Source organism: Lampetra fluviatilis, chromosome 49 (genome assembly GCF_964198595.1).
Source record: "Lampetra fluviatilis chromosome 49, kcLamFluv1.1, whole genome shotgun sequence".
In the NCBI taxonomy this organism is placed as follows: Eukaryota; Metazoa; Chordata; class Hyperoartia; order Petromyzontiformes; family Petromyzontidae; genus Lampetra; species Lampetra fluviatilis.
In genome coordinates, this window is record NC_136323.1 from 8,508,186 (window position 1) to 8,522,437 (window position 14,252).

Below are 14,252 nucleotides of genomic sequence, written 5' to 3' on the forward strand. Positions count from 1 at the left end.
GGAATCAAGTTTACAACCCATATTTTATGAAAGCGCATGACCGCTTGATTAAAACACTTCACGGTTCTTTGTCCACTGCATCGTACCCGCACAGATGGTCACACAGCGAACTTCTCATTTCACATCCATCGTCCACTTTGTAGGTAATCACGATATTCAGGACATCCGTGGTATACACCGAAAACAACAACCGCCATTCGCCACGGAAGTGGTGGTGACGTCACCAAAACGCTAGTGCAGGTTAGATGGGCTCCGAGGCCACGTGAAGCGTCGAAGGCTCGCCGACAGACCGAGGGAGAAACCGAGGTGGCACGGGTGAACTGACCGAGATGACTGGCACACACAAACGCATAAACGCCCTGCGTACACTAAACAGCGCCCATGGGTTTCCTCACCTCATAGGTGGCCAAGTCGATGCCCGCATAGGGGATGATCCCAAGCACGTTGGGCAAGTAGCCCTTGAAGAATGCCCGCAGGCCCTCGCGCTTCGCGATTTTGCGAGCGCAGTCGACCATGCTGCTGTACTGCCCCGTCTTGCCCAGCGCCAGTCTCGTCTTCACCACCTTGGGTCGACGATCCAAAAAACACAGGCACACACACTCTCTATGAATACGTGCAGCAGTTAGTCTATGATGGGCAGGTCACGTGTGGTGTCTTGTCACGTGGAAATTTATAGCAGCCAACTCCTCGAAACGCTTGTTTCTAAACGTGGAGTGGAAAACCAGAGGAGCCGAAGAAAAATTCACGTGACCACGGGGAGAGAGAGACATGCAAACTACAAATATGCAGGTGTCAGGGTCGGGATCGAACCCACGACCTCCTGCATACCAGGCGGGGGAGTTGACATCTCGCCACGTGGGTACTCCCACGTGAAGTGTTGATACTCCGACGTCTTCCGAGACGTTTTATCAGTGAGTTGGCCAAATATTCTCGATGGGATCGCTCGAGCTACTTCTCGTTGGAGACCATCCTGCCAGCAGTGGCGGGAGCAAGCAATTGCAGGGCTGCCTCTTTAGACGGTTCTTCAACTGCATTTTCCAGCGGCCCACATAATAAAACTATTGTGTGCTGCTGGACTACGAGACGTCCTTAGGACCTCCGAATAGCACGGTTGGCTACGTACGGTGCGAAAGAAGTTCAACATAATACATACGTCATACAACACGCACGGTCTCAACATCACAGCGTCACATGTGCAGACGTTACGACGTCGCACGGCATCGTTTCATCACGAAGTCTGTATACGCGACCGCTATGAACAAGTGGACACGCGTGCGTGCGGCTGACGCAATGACGTCACCATGTGCTCATAATTTCAGGGCTCGGATTTTCCAGCGCAAAAGGCATACGAGCGAGTCTCAGCGGGTCAGGTGGCGACCGGCGGTGGTGTCGCCAGGTAAAACAAAACATGAAAACCTGGTCTCTACGTATTGAACGCGACACCTCCTGGTGTGGATTCTGTGTCTCGGGGGCTACCCCAGCACGCTGGACATCTGCGAAAAAAAACTTCATGGCTCAATCGGATTCATACTCTTAGGTTTTTTCGGTAAAGTCACGTAGGTAAAAAATAAAAGAAATAATAAATAACAGAAATAATTTAAATAAAATAATAAATCACGACGTTTCGGAGGCAACACAAATCTCCGTCATCAGGTGGGACCGTCACAGCTGAATTTACTGTATCACTTGATACAGTAAATTCAGCTGTGACGGTACCTTAATACAGTAAATTCAGCTGTGACGGTCCCACCTGATGACGGAGACTTGTGTTGCCTCCGAAACGTCGTCATTTATTATTTTATTTCTATTATTATTTCCATTATTTATTATTTCTTTTATTTTTACCTACGTGACTTTACCGAAAAAACCTAAGAGTATGAATCCTTGCAGTCACGAAAGCTTCAAATCTAGAATCAATCGAATTCCTCCTCGGGTCCCAATGAAGATTCTGATTCCGACACCCAAGCAGCGGCCGCTCGCACCTCCATGGGGTAGATGACCGTCTGCGCCGTGGCGCCAGCGAGCGAGCCGGCCACCAGCCGCTCCTGCACGCCGATCTGCTCCTGCCGCATGCCAATCAGCTTCTTGATCTGCAGGGACGAATAAAGCGAAGGAGCGGATCACGCGGGGCGGTGGGGCGGTGTGAGACAGCATGGGGTGGCGAGTGGGGGGGGGGGGTCACATTGGATCGCTCAACGAAACGTAACTTGCCACGGCTGCCACTTGGCTCTCGCTTGACTAATGACGAAGTCACCCGGAATCCTCCCGCCTCTCGTCAGATGTTAGAAGCTAGGCAGGAAGGGGTTTGTTTTGAGCCTGTGTGGTGCTTGGATGGGTGACCATCATAGCGGCCTACGCGTGTCGCAGGCTGCTGCGGGGGGCTACGTTGTCAGCAGAGGGCAGTGCAGGCAAATCAATATATTTATTTATACCGAGCGATCCGATGAGCTACAAATATCTTTTTCACAGAGGTCCTATAGGGGTGTGTCAGAACGTTACATCCACAAACAATGCAAAAAAACACGATAGGAGTGCAAAGTATAGGAAAGGTAAACAAACCACTTAAAAAAATATACAAATTAAACTAAACTAAGTTTTATATTACCAGGTAAAGCCCACTCGGCTATTAGCTTATTTTCCAGAAGTGACCTGGCCAAAAATGATCGCTCAACGAAGTGGCTCATCACGAAACTGAACGCGCCATCAACACCGTCCCAACGCGGTTGGCAAAGTCGGTTCGTCCGAGGACGTCCGACATATCCCCGTTGCTTTATGGGCATTTCTCTCTTGATATCGAGAAGGGTGGACACGTTATTGCAACGTGAATTACTGTGACAATTGGTTCACGTACTTTTCCCCCCAAGTAAAGAGCCACTCTTGTGAGTCCACTAATGATTACGCATACCATTAAAGTGTCCGCAATGTCCACTCGAAAGTGTAGAGCTGCCTCTCGGCACCATCTCTCATTAACGGAGGACAAGAAATGCAGCCTTAACGGCCGCAGCAGCGATGTCACCTTCGCCGGAAGTGTTATCATTAGTAAGACTGTAATTACTCGCAGGAACTTATACATTTGTAATGACATGATGACACCTGCTGGTGAGAAAAGGGAAGCACGGGTACAGACACCGCTAAAACAGCATCCAATCCGAAAGGGAGAGGTATCTGGGCCAAAGGTAATGGGCGGGGCTGGCCGGGATGCTCTGGGAACCCGCTCGAAGGTTCCACGAGAGGGCGTGGCCAGAGGCGGAGCCTAGCCGCGCCTGCGGCGATATAAGCGGGGGCGGAGGAGGACTCGAGGTTGGTGTGTGGAGTCTTGGGTCCAGACTGCGTCGCTGCTCGCCGTCATCTCTCTCCGTCGTCCGGCCACGCGGAAGATCTCCTGCGGCTTCCATCCCCCTCGTCGGCACGCCGCCAGCCAGCGGCATGGCCGAGTGTGAATGATGGAACCGCGCTGAGTGATCGGCCGTGTGTGTGTAGCCCGTAGAGACGCTAACATCCAGTGTTGTACTCCGAGTGAGAGATAAGGTTGGCCTGTGTTGTGCCCGTATATGAATAAAAGAAGAAGTACCCTTTACACGACGTGTCGCAGAAGTCGCTCATTACACATTTATAGATTCCATCAAGATCATCAGGTCTAGGTTGCGCTCTTTTGGTGATCGGGCTTTTGTTAGCATGGCACCCAGACTATGAAATGCCTTGCCACTTAAAATCAGATAATCGGAGTCGGTAGATATATTTAAATCTGCTTTGAAAAGCCATCTCTTTAAAGTGGCCTTCCCTCTTTAGTTTCGTCGGTTGCCCTGGTTCTGTTTAAGTTTCCTGCTTTTTATTTATTGCGCATTGGGATGCTAGGATGGATTGCGCATTAAACATTTAAATTATTTTTTATTGCATGAAGGGAAATTATTGCATGAAGGGAAATGTCAATAATTGCATCGGAGTGACCAATCATCTCAAACAGGGTCCTTCCAACAAGCCTCTAAGACTCGTTCAAATGTATGTACGCTCAACTTCTTTCGCACTGTACATAGCCAAAACTAAACACAAAAAGCAGTTTATAGTAGTAGGTTTTTACCCTTTTAAACTGGTACAAAACTGACACCAGTTTAAAAGGGTAAAAACCTACTACTATACTATATTTTGCCACTGGTAAAAGAGATCTCATAGTACAAAAAGCAGTTCTAAAGAAATTAGCTTTCAATTGAAAAAATGCACATGGGTGTAGCATCACCATCACACATTTATAATCCACCTATCAGTGACCATATATCACCAGATCTCTGTTTATAAATGTATTTATGACTAATACGAATGATTGTCAACGCACTGCTGAATGAAGGCCTCCCCATGCTCTACCAGTCATTGGGGTTCGTACGATCATACTTCACCACGCCGGTCTTTGTTGGTGAGTAAGAGGACTGGCTCAGACAGCGCTCACCAGTCCCGTGAGCTGTGGCTGGGACTGAAACTCAACGAGCATCGTAGCGCAGGGCACAATCGTCAGAAGATATTTGTGTTTAGATACAGGGAAAGGTCATCGATTATCCGGTGGCCTCGGGGGAGGGGGGGTACTGGATTTTCAAAAACGCCAGATAATCACTAAATAATCATTATTTTAAATAGCTTATTTTCACATTCTAGTATGACATTATGTCTCTTGGTGTTATTATATTGTTTACTATGTTAAATTGGCATAAATAAACATTCAAAGACAACAAATATCCTACTTGAAAAAGTGGCTGTATTTACTGCACCGTACTTTTCACTCCAATCTCGAAGACTGCATGGGGTAATGTATATACGTGCAGTATTTTCATTGTTTACGTTGTATGTAGCCTATAATGTACTGTGTATAATATTTGACACTGAAATCATTCATGGCTATTTTTTACACGCGTTTATTTAACTCACTTTACCTGTTGTTGTTGTCGTCGTTGTTGTCGTTGTATCCTCAAATCTTGTAACTAAATTTTTACCCACTTCCCAATATGGTATCGACTGCAAACTTGGTATACTCATGTCATACTGATGACAATACTATATTATATCATAACAAATTTAAAAACATATTTTAAAACATTATTTTTTATATGTTATGTTTCGGCTTGGGTCTAATTGTCCACGCTCAACTAACGTTGGCTGAAAATCACTACTGTCCCTTACGTTATGGCAAGCCTCGGGGCCACTTCCTGGAGTCGTGGAGTTCTGCCATGACTAGTACGGTACATTTAATTAAAGCGTGTTTTTAAAAAAGTATTTTTAAATAAATAAATAAATTTACACACATGCTGCTGATAGCAGACTGGCTACAGCCTTTGGAGTGGGGTCTCCAGTTTCAAGCCGGCACTGCCAGATAATGTTGGAAGCCGGATAATGTTGGAAGCCGGATAATCGCGAGCCGGATAATTGATGATCAACTGCATTACACAAACTCAATCAACTACACAAGAAGCTGAATACAAAGCACACCCCTTGGGAGCAAGGCAAGTTGTGCTTCTATCCTAAGTCGTGCACTTGCATCAGAAGTTGCCCTTCTCCTCTCTCCACCGGTGGAGGCATGTGTGTCTTATTTTAGAGCTGTGCGAATAGCAACTCTAGCTACGTCTGGACTTCTGATGCCGTTATCTTATTCTGAAGGTGTGGCCGCCCGCAGAAAACGAGTCTTGGGATTCGGCAGGGCGTTTTTCCGGCGCAGGCAAAACTCGTGATCAATCATTCCTCAACAGCCATCGATATCTCGGCAACGCTATTAGGAAGCCAACGGAGCTATGCACTTTGAAATCTCGATTGAAAACTCGTTTCTTTAGAATTGCTTTTTTTTGGGTATCGTTTGTTGTTCTCCCCCTGCACCATACAAACATAGACTCACACAGAGACCCATAGACTCACACAGAGACCCATACACTCACACAGAGACCCATAGACTCACACAGAGACCCATAGACCCACACAGAGACCCATAGACTCACACAGAAACCCATAGACTCACAAAGAGACCCATAGACTCGCAAATAGACCCATAGACTCACACAGAGACCCATAGACTCACACAGAGACCCATAGACTCACAAATAGACCCATAGACTCACACAGAGACCCATAGACTCACACAGAGACCCATAGACTCGCAATGAGACACATAGACTCGCAAAGAGACCCATAGACTCACACAGAGACCCATAGACTCACACAGAGACCCATAGACTCACAAAGAGACCCATATAATCACACAGAGACCCATAGACTCACACAGAGACCCATAGACTCACACAGAGACCCATAGACTCACACAGAGACCCATAGACTCACACAGAGACACATAGACTCACACAGAGACCCATAGACTCACAAAGAGACCCATAGACTCACACAGAGACCCATAGACTCACACAGAGACCCATAGACTCACAGAGACCCATAGACTCACACAGAGACCCATAGACTTAAACAAAGACCCATAGACACACAGCGACCCATAGACTCACACAGAGACCCATAGACTCACACAGAGACCCATAGACTCACACAGAGATCCATAGACTCACACAGAGACACATAGACTCACAAAGAGACCCATAGACTCACACAGAGACACATAGACTCACACAGAGACCCATAGACTCACAAAGAGACCCATATACACTCACAAAGAGACCGAAAGACTCACGCAGAGACCCATAGACTCACACAGAGATCCATAGACTCACACAGAGACCCATAGACTCACACCTATAGTTTGTTGTCCATAACCCGCACCACCGATTTGCACGGTTGGCTACGCACGGTGCGAATCGGAGGTTCTCACAAGGCGGCGGTCGTGTCGCTACAGTTCTCTGCAGCGAGTACAATGTCTACAACATCAATGGCGCTATGCCTCTTGAAACAAAATTAATAACGAGCCGTTTGCGTGTTCCATATAGCGCCGATGAGGGGCTCGGAGCGCACCTGCTCGTACGCCATGAACTTGATGGCCGTCTCCGGGGCGATCTTGATCACGTTGACACCGTTTCCGCGCCACAGCGAGCGGACGCCGCCCTCCCTGATCATGTGCGCGAGGCCGCCCACCACGCCGATGGTGTTGTGGCGGGAAGCCTTCACCTGCACGTTGGACACGCGCAGACGCAGAGGCAAAAACAAAGGATCCAACCCCCCGTGAAGCCTTTCGCAGGCCATTCAGGAAAGTGCTGTTAACGACCGCCGGTGAAGAACGTCACGACGAAGGACGAAGGGGGTGGGGAGTCCAGCACCACGCCCGGCCGTCTCTTCTGTGCCGAATTTTAGACACTGAGCCAAGCATTAACCCTTTTCCATTTCGATGACGTACGTCATCGGTTTTTTGGAATCAGCAGAAGACGTACCGAGGCTCCCACAAGGCCATGCGTGAGTGCGGCACAGTTTGGCGCCAGCTATAATAGAGTACGGTCTTGTCGCTACGGTTCTCTGCGGTGGGTACAATATCTTTAAAAACAATGGCGCTACTACGCCTCTTTAAATATTACTAATGCTGAGCCGCTTGCGCGTTCCGAGATTCAGCGGTGAACGGGACATCCACCCTGCAACTTGCAGATGTCTCGGAATGGGAAAGGCTTACTGTTAGGCCGAGTTGACCAAGGGGGAGGAGGCGAAGGACCGGTTCATGTATCACTCGCCACTGACGTTTCGCCGTGGCCACCAATTGAACTAAGGTCCCTGGGTTCGTAATCGGCAGTGCGCCGACTGCTACACAAAAGCTCCCCACACACGCGGACACGCAGGGGCACATGCAGATGTACACATACGGGGGTGGTCCGGAGGCTCAGAAGTCAGAGCACTAAGGTCGCATTGCTGAGACCGCGTGCTCGAGTTAGATGGAGCGCCATTCCCAAATTGTTCATCTCAGTGATCGGTCAACGTGTGTCAATGCAGTAAATTCACAACTCAGCAACAACCAAATCACCGAGCGTTATTGACATTTGTGATAATGATGATAACAACTGTAACAATTATGACCAGGATAAGAAATCCTGATAGTTACGCAAAGATGATGATGACAATGATAATGAATTTCGCTCTTAAAATAACAATCATCATTTACAGTTAACTCTCGATTATCCATTGCATTATATTGGTTGTGGATTAATCGTGCTTACAAAAAAATAATACATGTTTGCACGTGTGCTACTTTAACTATGTGTTGCTCCTTACTAATACTGGTAGGAACCTCCTGGTTACACCAGCCCACAGAGGATTACTGTGTCCGTCCGTCGTGCAGGGAGGGGCTTGGTGGGGAGGGAGAGGCTGGGTGGGGAGAGGAGGCTGGGGAGGGGCTGGGTGGGGAGGGTGGGGCTGGGTGGGGAGGGGAGGGTGGGGAGGGGCTGGGTGGGGGTGGGAGGGGTGGGGCTGGGTGGAGAGGGGCTGGTCACCCTGTGGTGCCCTTATAAAACCCAACGTTTAACCTACTCACGCCGGCTTGTGCCCGCCCTCACAGTCGGGCATAATTGCGGAATACACCACGCCGCCGTTGACCCTGGCCATTGACCGAGCAACCCAACGTTCCTACCAGCTCCCTCCGCAGGACAATGTGTTCTAGGGTCGGGTGAATTTGCTCACCATTTTAAGAAAGAAGCAACGACAACAGGCGACGCATTCCACGCCTTCACCCCGGCTCTGCGTCGCTAAAGCACTGAAACACAGCCCTGCTGCGGTACCAACTCAAAACTCAGTTGCTGATAGAAACTGTCACGGTGTCGAGAGAAACGTCATACGTCATGCTAAATAACATTCGGTGCGGCCCAAACAACGCATCACGGATAACTCTAGAGCGCGACTCCCAATAACCTACGCGGCGGTATACACAGAATACATTTACAAAGCCTAATTCACGTGTCTTCCATTGCCCGTGTTTCTATTTAACCTGGGCCGCCCTCTTCGCTCTCTCCCCTAACCTGTACAATCGGGAGTTTGACTGTACTTTATTCATTCAGGCTGCAGAACGAGATTACGCTTGAAGTGAGCGGGGCCCATATATGAGGCTGTGCGCGCAAGAGCAGAGTTAATTAAGAGTTAAGCCTCCTGGCTCGAGTCAGCTAAGCTGCAAGCTGAGAGTCACATCACACTCCCACAGAGGGAGGGGGGGCTGACGTGCCGGCGTGACGGTAATTACCATCGCTCAGGCTGCGGAGGCTTCCATGGGAACAACCGAGATAACGTGGCCTGTCCTTCAACGCTCAGCTATTTGATGAGAAATGAGCACGTTTTAATATGTAACCATCAACAGAACTTTCGCTGCCAAAGTACACACACGCGCGCGCGCATGTGCGTGCGTGCCGTCTAACACGCTCGGTTAATCTGCGCGTTCCCAGAAAAAAAGATCGATAATACAATAAAACATACCCTGCACCAGTTCCAAATCGTTCATATTGGAGTAGTTACTTGGCCCATACGTGAAACTGAGCTGACAGATGTCAGCGGTGGACACAAACTGAGTTAGTGCGCGATATACTGTGGTTGACGGGTGGGTCAGAGGTCAGGGCGCTGAGCCAGAAAACTGTGCTTTGGCTACCAGTGATAAAAACCGGGTTCTCAAGTGTGGATGTCCTCAGCCCTTTAACCAATGACTGCACAAAAACACTTTACATTTGGATTGTCAGCTCTGACAATGAATATATCGGTTTAACCATCAAGCTATGTACATTTATCTCAATTTGGGGTGTGTGAGGCAGTACAACTCCCATTGAGTGTGGATACATAGGTTATCTTGAAAGTCTCTCCAAGAAATTATGTGAAAATCCGCTTCCTTTGGCCGTGTTCTGTATGCATGTATGTTCACCTTCTTTTCGCACCGTACATAGCCAACCGCGCTAATTGGAGGTGTGGGGGAAGGACAACAAACTAATTCTGCTCAAGTGAAAGGGAGGTGGCCCTCAACACTGATTAGAGCACTGAGCCAGTGGTGGAAATTCCACTTTCCCGTGACCGAGGTCTTTAAAAAGACAACTGTAGATGGTGGACAAAGCAGTACTCATTTTACCCACCCAAAAGAGATGATAGGCCGAGTCAATCGCTAAACTGGGATTTGTATTTTGCAAGTTTCCAACTGTGAGTCAAGTCATTTACCCAGAGTGCCACTTTATTTATATAATGTAATAACTGAATGGGTGGAGTCTTGGCAACGTGGTTAGCGTGCTGCACTACGAAACACCGCTGCCCAAGTTATATTCCTGGCCACTTACCAGTCTGGTCAAGTATGGTCAATTAACCCAATGGCCCAGCACAATTATAAGTCCTTTATTTGTATTAATTGTCGATTAATTAACAAATGGCAAGCATCAGGGTCAAATTAAAATGTCTTGCTTTTCATGTGATTGTATTCTGTGCCTGCACGTCACCTCCATAGGCTATCAGTTTCCATTTGAAAACAATAAACTTAATTATTTTATGAGAATAGGTTTTCCGCTTTTTTCTGGCAACAAAACAGGTGTTAAGATGTTAAAACACCAAACTGAAACCTTTTACAAGGAATCATGTCTGCATTAACCACAATACTTGTGGTCAGAATGCAAACAAAAAAAGTACTATTTTATTCTTTCGGTAAAGTCACATAGAAAGAAAATGAATGAAATAATGTATTTAATTTAGAAAATAAGTTAAATAATTTTATTTACAGAATTCATTAAATAATTTGCTTTATTTATTTTCTATTTACTTAATTTATTTTCTACGTGACTTTACCGAAAAAACCAAAGAGTAATTCCTGCAGTCACGAAAGCTTCAAAACAAATTTAAAAAAACATACTCTGATAATATATGCATTGTCTTTGAAACTGATTGGTCCACACCAGAGACAGCTTTCTTTTGAGCCTCGTCTCTTTTGGCGTCCTCTGGTCTAACACCGTTTTGAGACGAGGCTCAAAAGAAAGCTGTCTCTGGTGTGGACCAATCAGTTTCAAAGACAATGCATATATTATCAGAGTATGTGTTGTGTTTGCATTCTGACCACAAGCATTGTGGTTAATGCAGACATGATTCCTCGTGAAAGGTTTCAGTTTGGTGTTTTAACATCTTAACACCTGTTTTGTTGCGAGAAAAAAGGGGAAAACCTATACTCATATTTTGGTACTGGCAAAGGAGGTCCCATGATATAAATGATTTTATTTACCAAGTTAAGCTCACTGAGCTATATAGCTCTTTTTCAGAAGCGACCTGACCACAAACGATGGCTCAACAAAGTAGCTTATCATCATGTAGACATTTATAGCAGCCAAATACTCTAAATACGTTTCCAAATGTGGAGGAAAAAAACTGAAAACCCGGAGAAAAAACCACATGACCACGGGGAGAACATGCAAACTCCACATACACAGGCATCAGGGTTTGGATTGAACCCACGTCCACCTGTATACCAGGCGAGGTAGTTAATTAAGATGTAATGGTCTTAATTACAAAATTAATTAACACGTGTTGAAAGCAACTGGGGAACAAGGAGCTAACCTAATGCTGTTGTCAATTAGAGGCTAGCACACGGCCCCAACGATTACAAAATGTATCCATTAGAGGTAATTAGCCGCGGTCGTGTTTGCAAATTAATGGATTAATTAACTACACAACTAGGGAAATACAGTGTGGCAAACAAAAGAAGCGTGGCGGGTTGGTGTTTATCCTTGTGCCAACATGTCCTTGGCAAGCGTCGTCAATGTCACAATCAGGCCATGTTCAATCAAATGCTGGATAAGGCCTCCCTGAAAGCGGTCATCCATCTCTCTGTCTAGCCAAGACTTTCAAAGCCCTCCTGCATGTGCTCGTGCACCTCTTTCTTTCTTCATTTTCATCTCGGTCCACCTGCAACAACTGTTGTGTTTTCGAGTTTGTGTCCTTCTCACCGCTATTCCCAGTTGTCCATCCAACCCGTGAGATATGGTGACTTTTGTTTCGATCAATGTCCATCTTGAGCCAAACTTTGCAGCCCTCTTTTATTAAATTATAGGCAAGCAGAGGTGATGGAATTTAGAGTGCGATCACCACTACAAGTGGCAAGCTCACCGCCAGGACAAACAAAATCCCTGGTGAGCCAGAATCAGTTTGAGCCAAGGCTGGACTTGCCAAAGGCTGCTTACCAGCCACAGCCAGTGGATTAACCGGAAGGGAAACCTGATCAATGATTCAATTAACTGTGTCGTGCTACAGCTAACGTGGGAAATGTCACTTTAGAAAAAATCTGGCCTGGATTGCTGTTACATATGGAAACGGGGTGCAACTTTACACCTCGGTGGCTGAGCAAGGACTCGAATGCAGATAAAGATAGAGAGCCTTCCGAATGTGAGAGGGCGAGTTATTGGAGGGCAGATCGGCAGAAGTAAACAAAGACAAACAGGGAGCAACGGGTGCTGCAGGGTAAGCACATAATTGGAGACAGTGCCTGCTTGTACACGCGCAATACGCTGCTGCATGTAGGCCTTCGCACACATTGTCATGGAGGTCGTTTTATGAAATGCGCACTGGTGAAAGGGGTACCGAGAACCGGTACAGATATCCACTCTCCACTGATGTCAGCCGCGGCCGGCAATCGAACATCAGGACACCGGGTTCGTACGCAGCGACACTCACCACCACTGTCATGAAGCCACGTGATGTCACAACATCGGTACAAATGATATACGGACATCACTTAGTCTGCCAGCGCACGCATTGTTACATGGCCCACTGGAAAAAAAAATAAGTACCCTGATAGAGAACAATGGATCACATGGCACGTTTGTGATGACAGCCGGTGGCAGTAAGGACAACGTGTAAACAGCAATGAATCGAACATCTTGCCAACTGGTTCGAAACGGACCAACGTTGACCGAGTCAAGTTAATTGGACAGCGCAGCTGGAGGAGGTCACCTGCATGATGACCTTGAGACGGTCAAGCGGCGCGGTGCAGGTGCGCGAGACCACGCCGGCGCCACCGCCGGCCACCAGCTGCCGCCACCACGTGCCGCTGCGACGCTCCTCCTCCGTGAACTCATCCGGCACGGCCATGCTGTCGCCCACGTCCAAGATCTATTGGAACAGTAAGTGTAAGCAATAGTTGTCGTTACAATGATTATGATGATGTAATTTCTCTCCGGTTGCGTTTTGACTTTTTGGGTTTTACTGCGTGCTGTTCGGCATGATGTCCAACGTTTCGCTCCACGTGCCGGGAGGTCGGTGACTAAGTGACCGGATGCACAATCTCCCAAAGTCGGGAGTTCAAATCTAGGTCGGAGGGTCGACTCAGCCCATCATACATCTGGGGTTCTAAAATACGTACCATTTTATGGGAAGTCGACTCAACGTTCTCTGCCCTGCCATACGAAGCTGGCAGTGACATCACCAGTTCAATGTCGCCAACAGAGGTGACATCCTCCCCATTAGAGTTTTAGCTAAAGTTTAAATTTCAGGGGTTTTTCATTCTAAGAATCAAACTAAATTCAAAGCGGGGTACCTCCTGAAAGAGTCTTAACCTTCAATGAGGCTTTGCATGGGTGAACATAATTATATAAAGCACACTTGCAGTATTAACATTATAACGGTTATTGAAAGCCAATTTTGCCGCCAACACGCATCAAGATCACATTTAATACATCCTACAGGGCTTCACTTCACGGACGACACCCGAGATACTTGCGTGAATGTGGGCGAATATCCAAGCGTATATTTTTATTCCTCTACAGTCTAGACACTCTGGGTCACGATTGGCATATTACGCTTTCTAATAACCCTCAGGGGGGGGGGCGTCTAATTGCATCGAAACAATACCAGGAAGGTCCCTTCAAAGGTGCGCACGCTTGTTATAGTTCAGTGTACAAGTTCTGCCAATACTTGCTCATGCCACTTTGTTGGCAGAAGGGCCTCGCCTAGAGGGACCTCTGGAGGGTATTTGGCCTACTCTTCCATGCTGGCCAGACATTTTGTAAGGGGGGGGGGAGAGTACCCACACTTTAATCCACCACACGTGACCCGCTGACCAACTGAAATGTAGTGCACACATTTATACTGCAAGGTGGACAGACAGGCGGATTTAAGAATGCGTGTGAATGATTCCGCAACCTATTATGATCACTCGAGGTGGGCTTGGTCTCGGCAAAGAGGAACAATCCACTGCTGAAACTGTATGGCGTTTCCAACTCCCCCAGGCGATATTCTCACGGGAAAAGGAACGCTCGCGCGCGCCTGGATAAGCGCCGTGAAAGATGGTCGACCAATTTGCCTTTAGAGCCGGCGATAAATTTAAGAGGTAAAAATTAGCC

The 14,252-nt window shown here is 47.3% G+C and overlaps 1 protein-coding gene across 4 annotated transcripts in view; it reads right to left on the bottom strand.

Moving 5' to 3' along the window:
- LOC144948510 (mitochondrial adenyl nucleotide antiporter SLC25A25-like) overlaps positions 1-14,252 on the bottom strand; it is a 51,660-nt gene that overhangs the window by 14,521 nt on the left and 22,887 nt on the right. For all 4 annotated transcript variants that reach the window (XM_078878067.1, XM_078878064.1, XM_078878066.1 and 1 more), the window contains exons 5-8: positions 12,865-13,023; positions 6,949-7,101; positions 1,983-2,090; positions 396-563 (exon numbers count right to left, since the gene is read on the bottom strand). In XM_078878067.1, the coding sequence (XP_078734193.1) occupies positions 396-563; positions 1,983-2,090; positions 6,949-7,101; positions 12,865-13,023 (588 nt within the window). The remainder of the gene's footprint in view (positions 1-395; positions 564-1,982; positions 2,091-6,948; positions 7,102-12,864; positions 13,024-14,252) is intronic.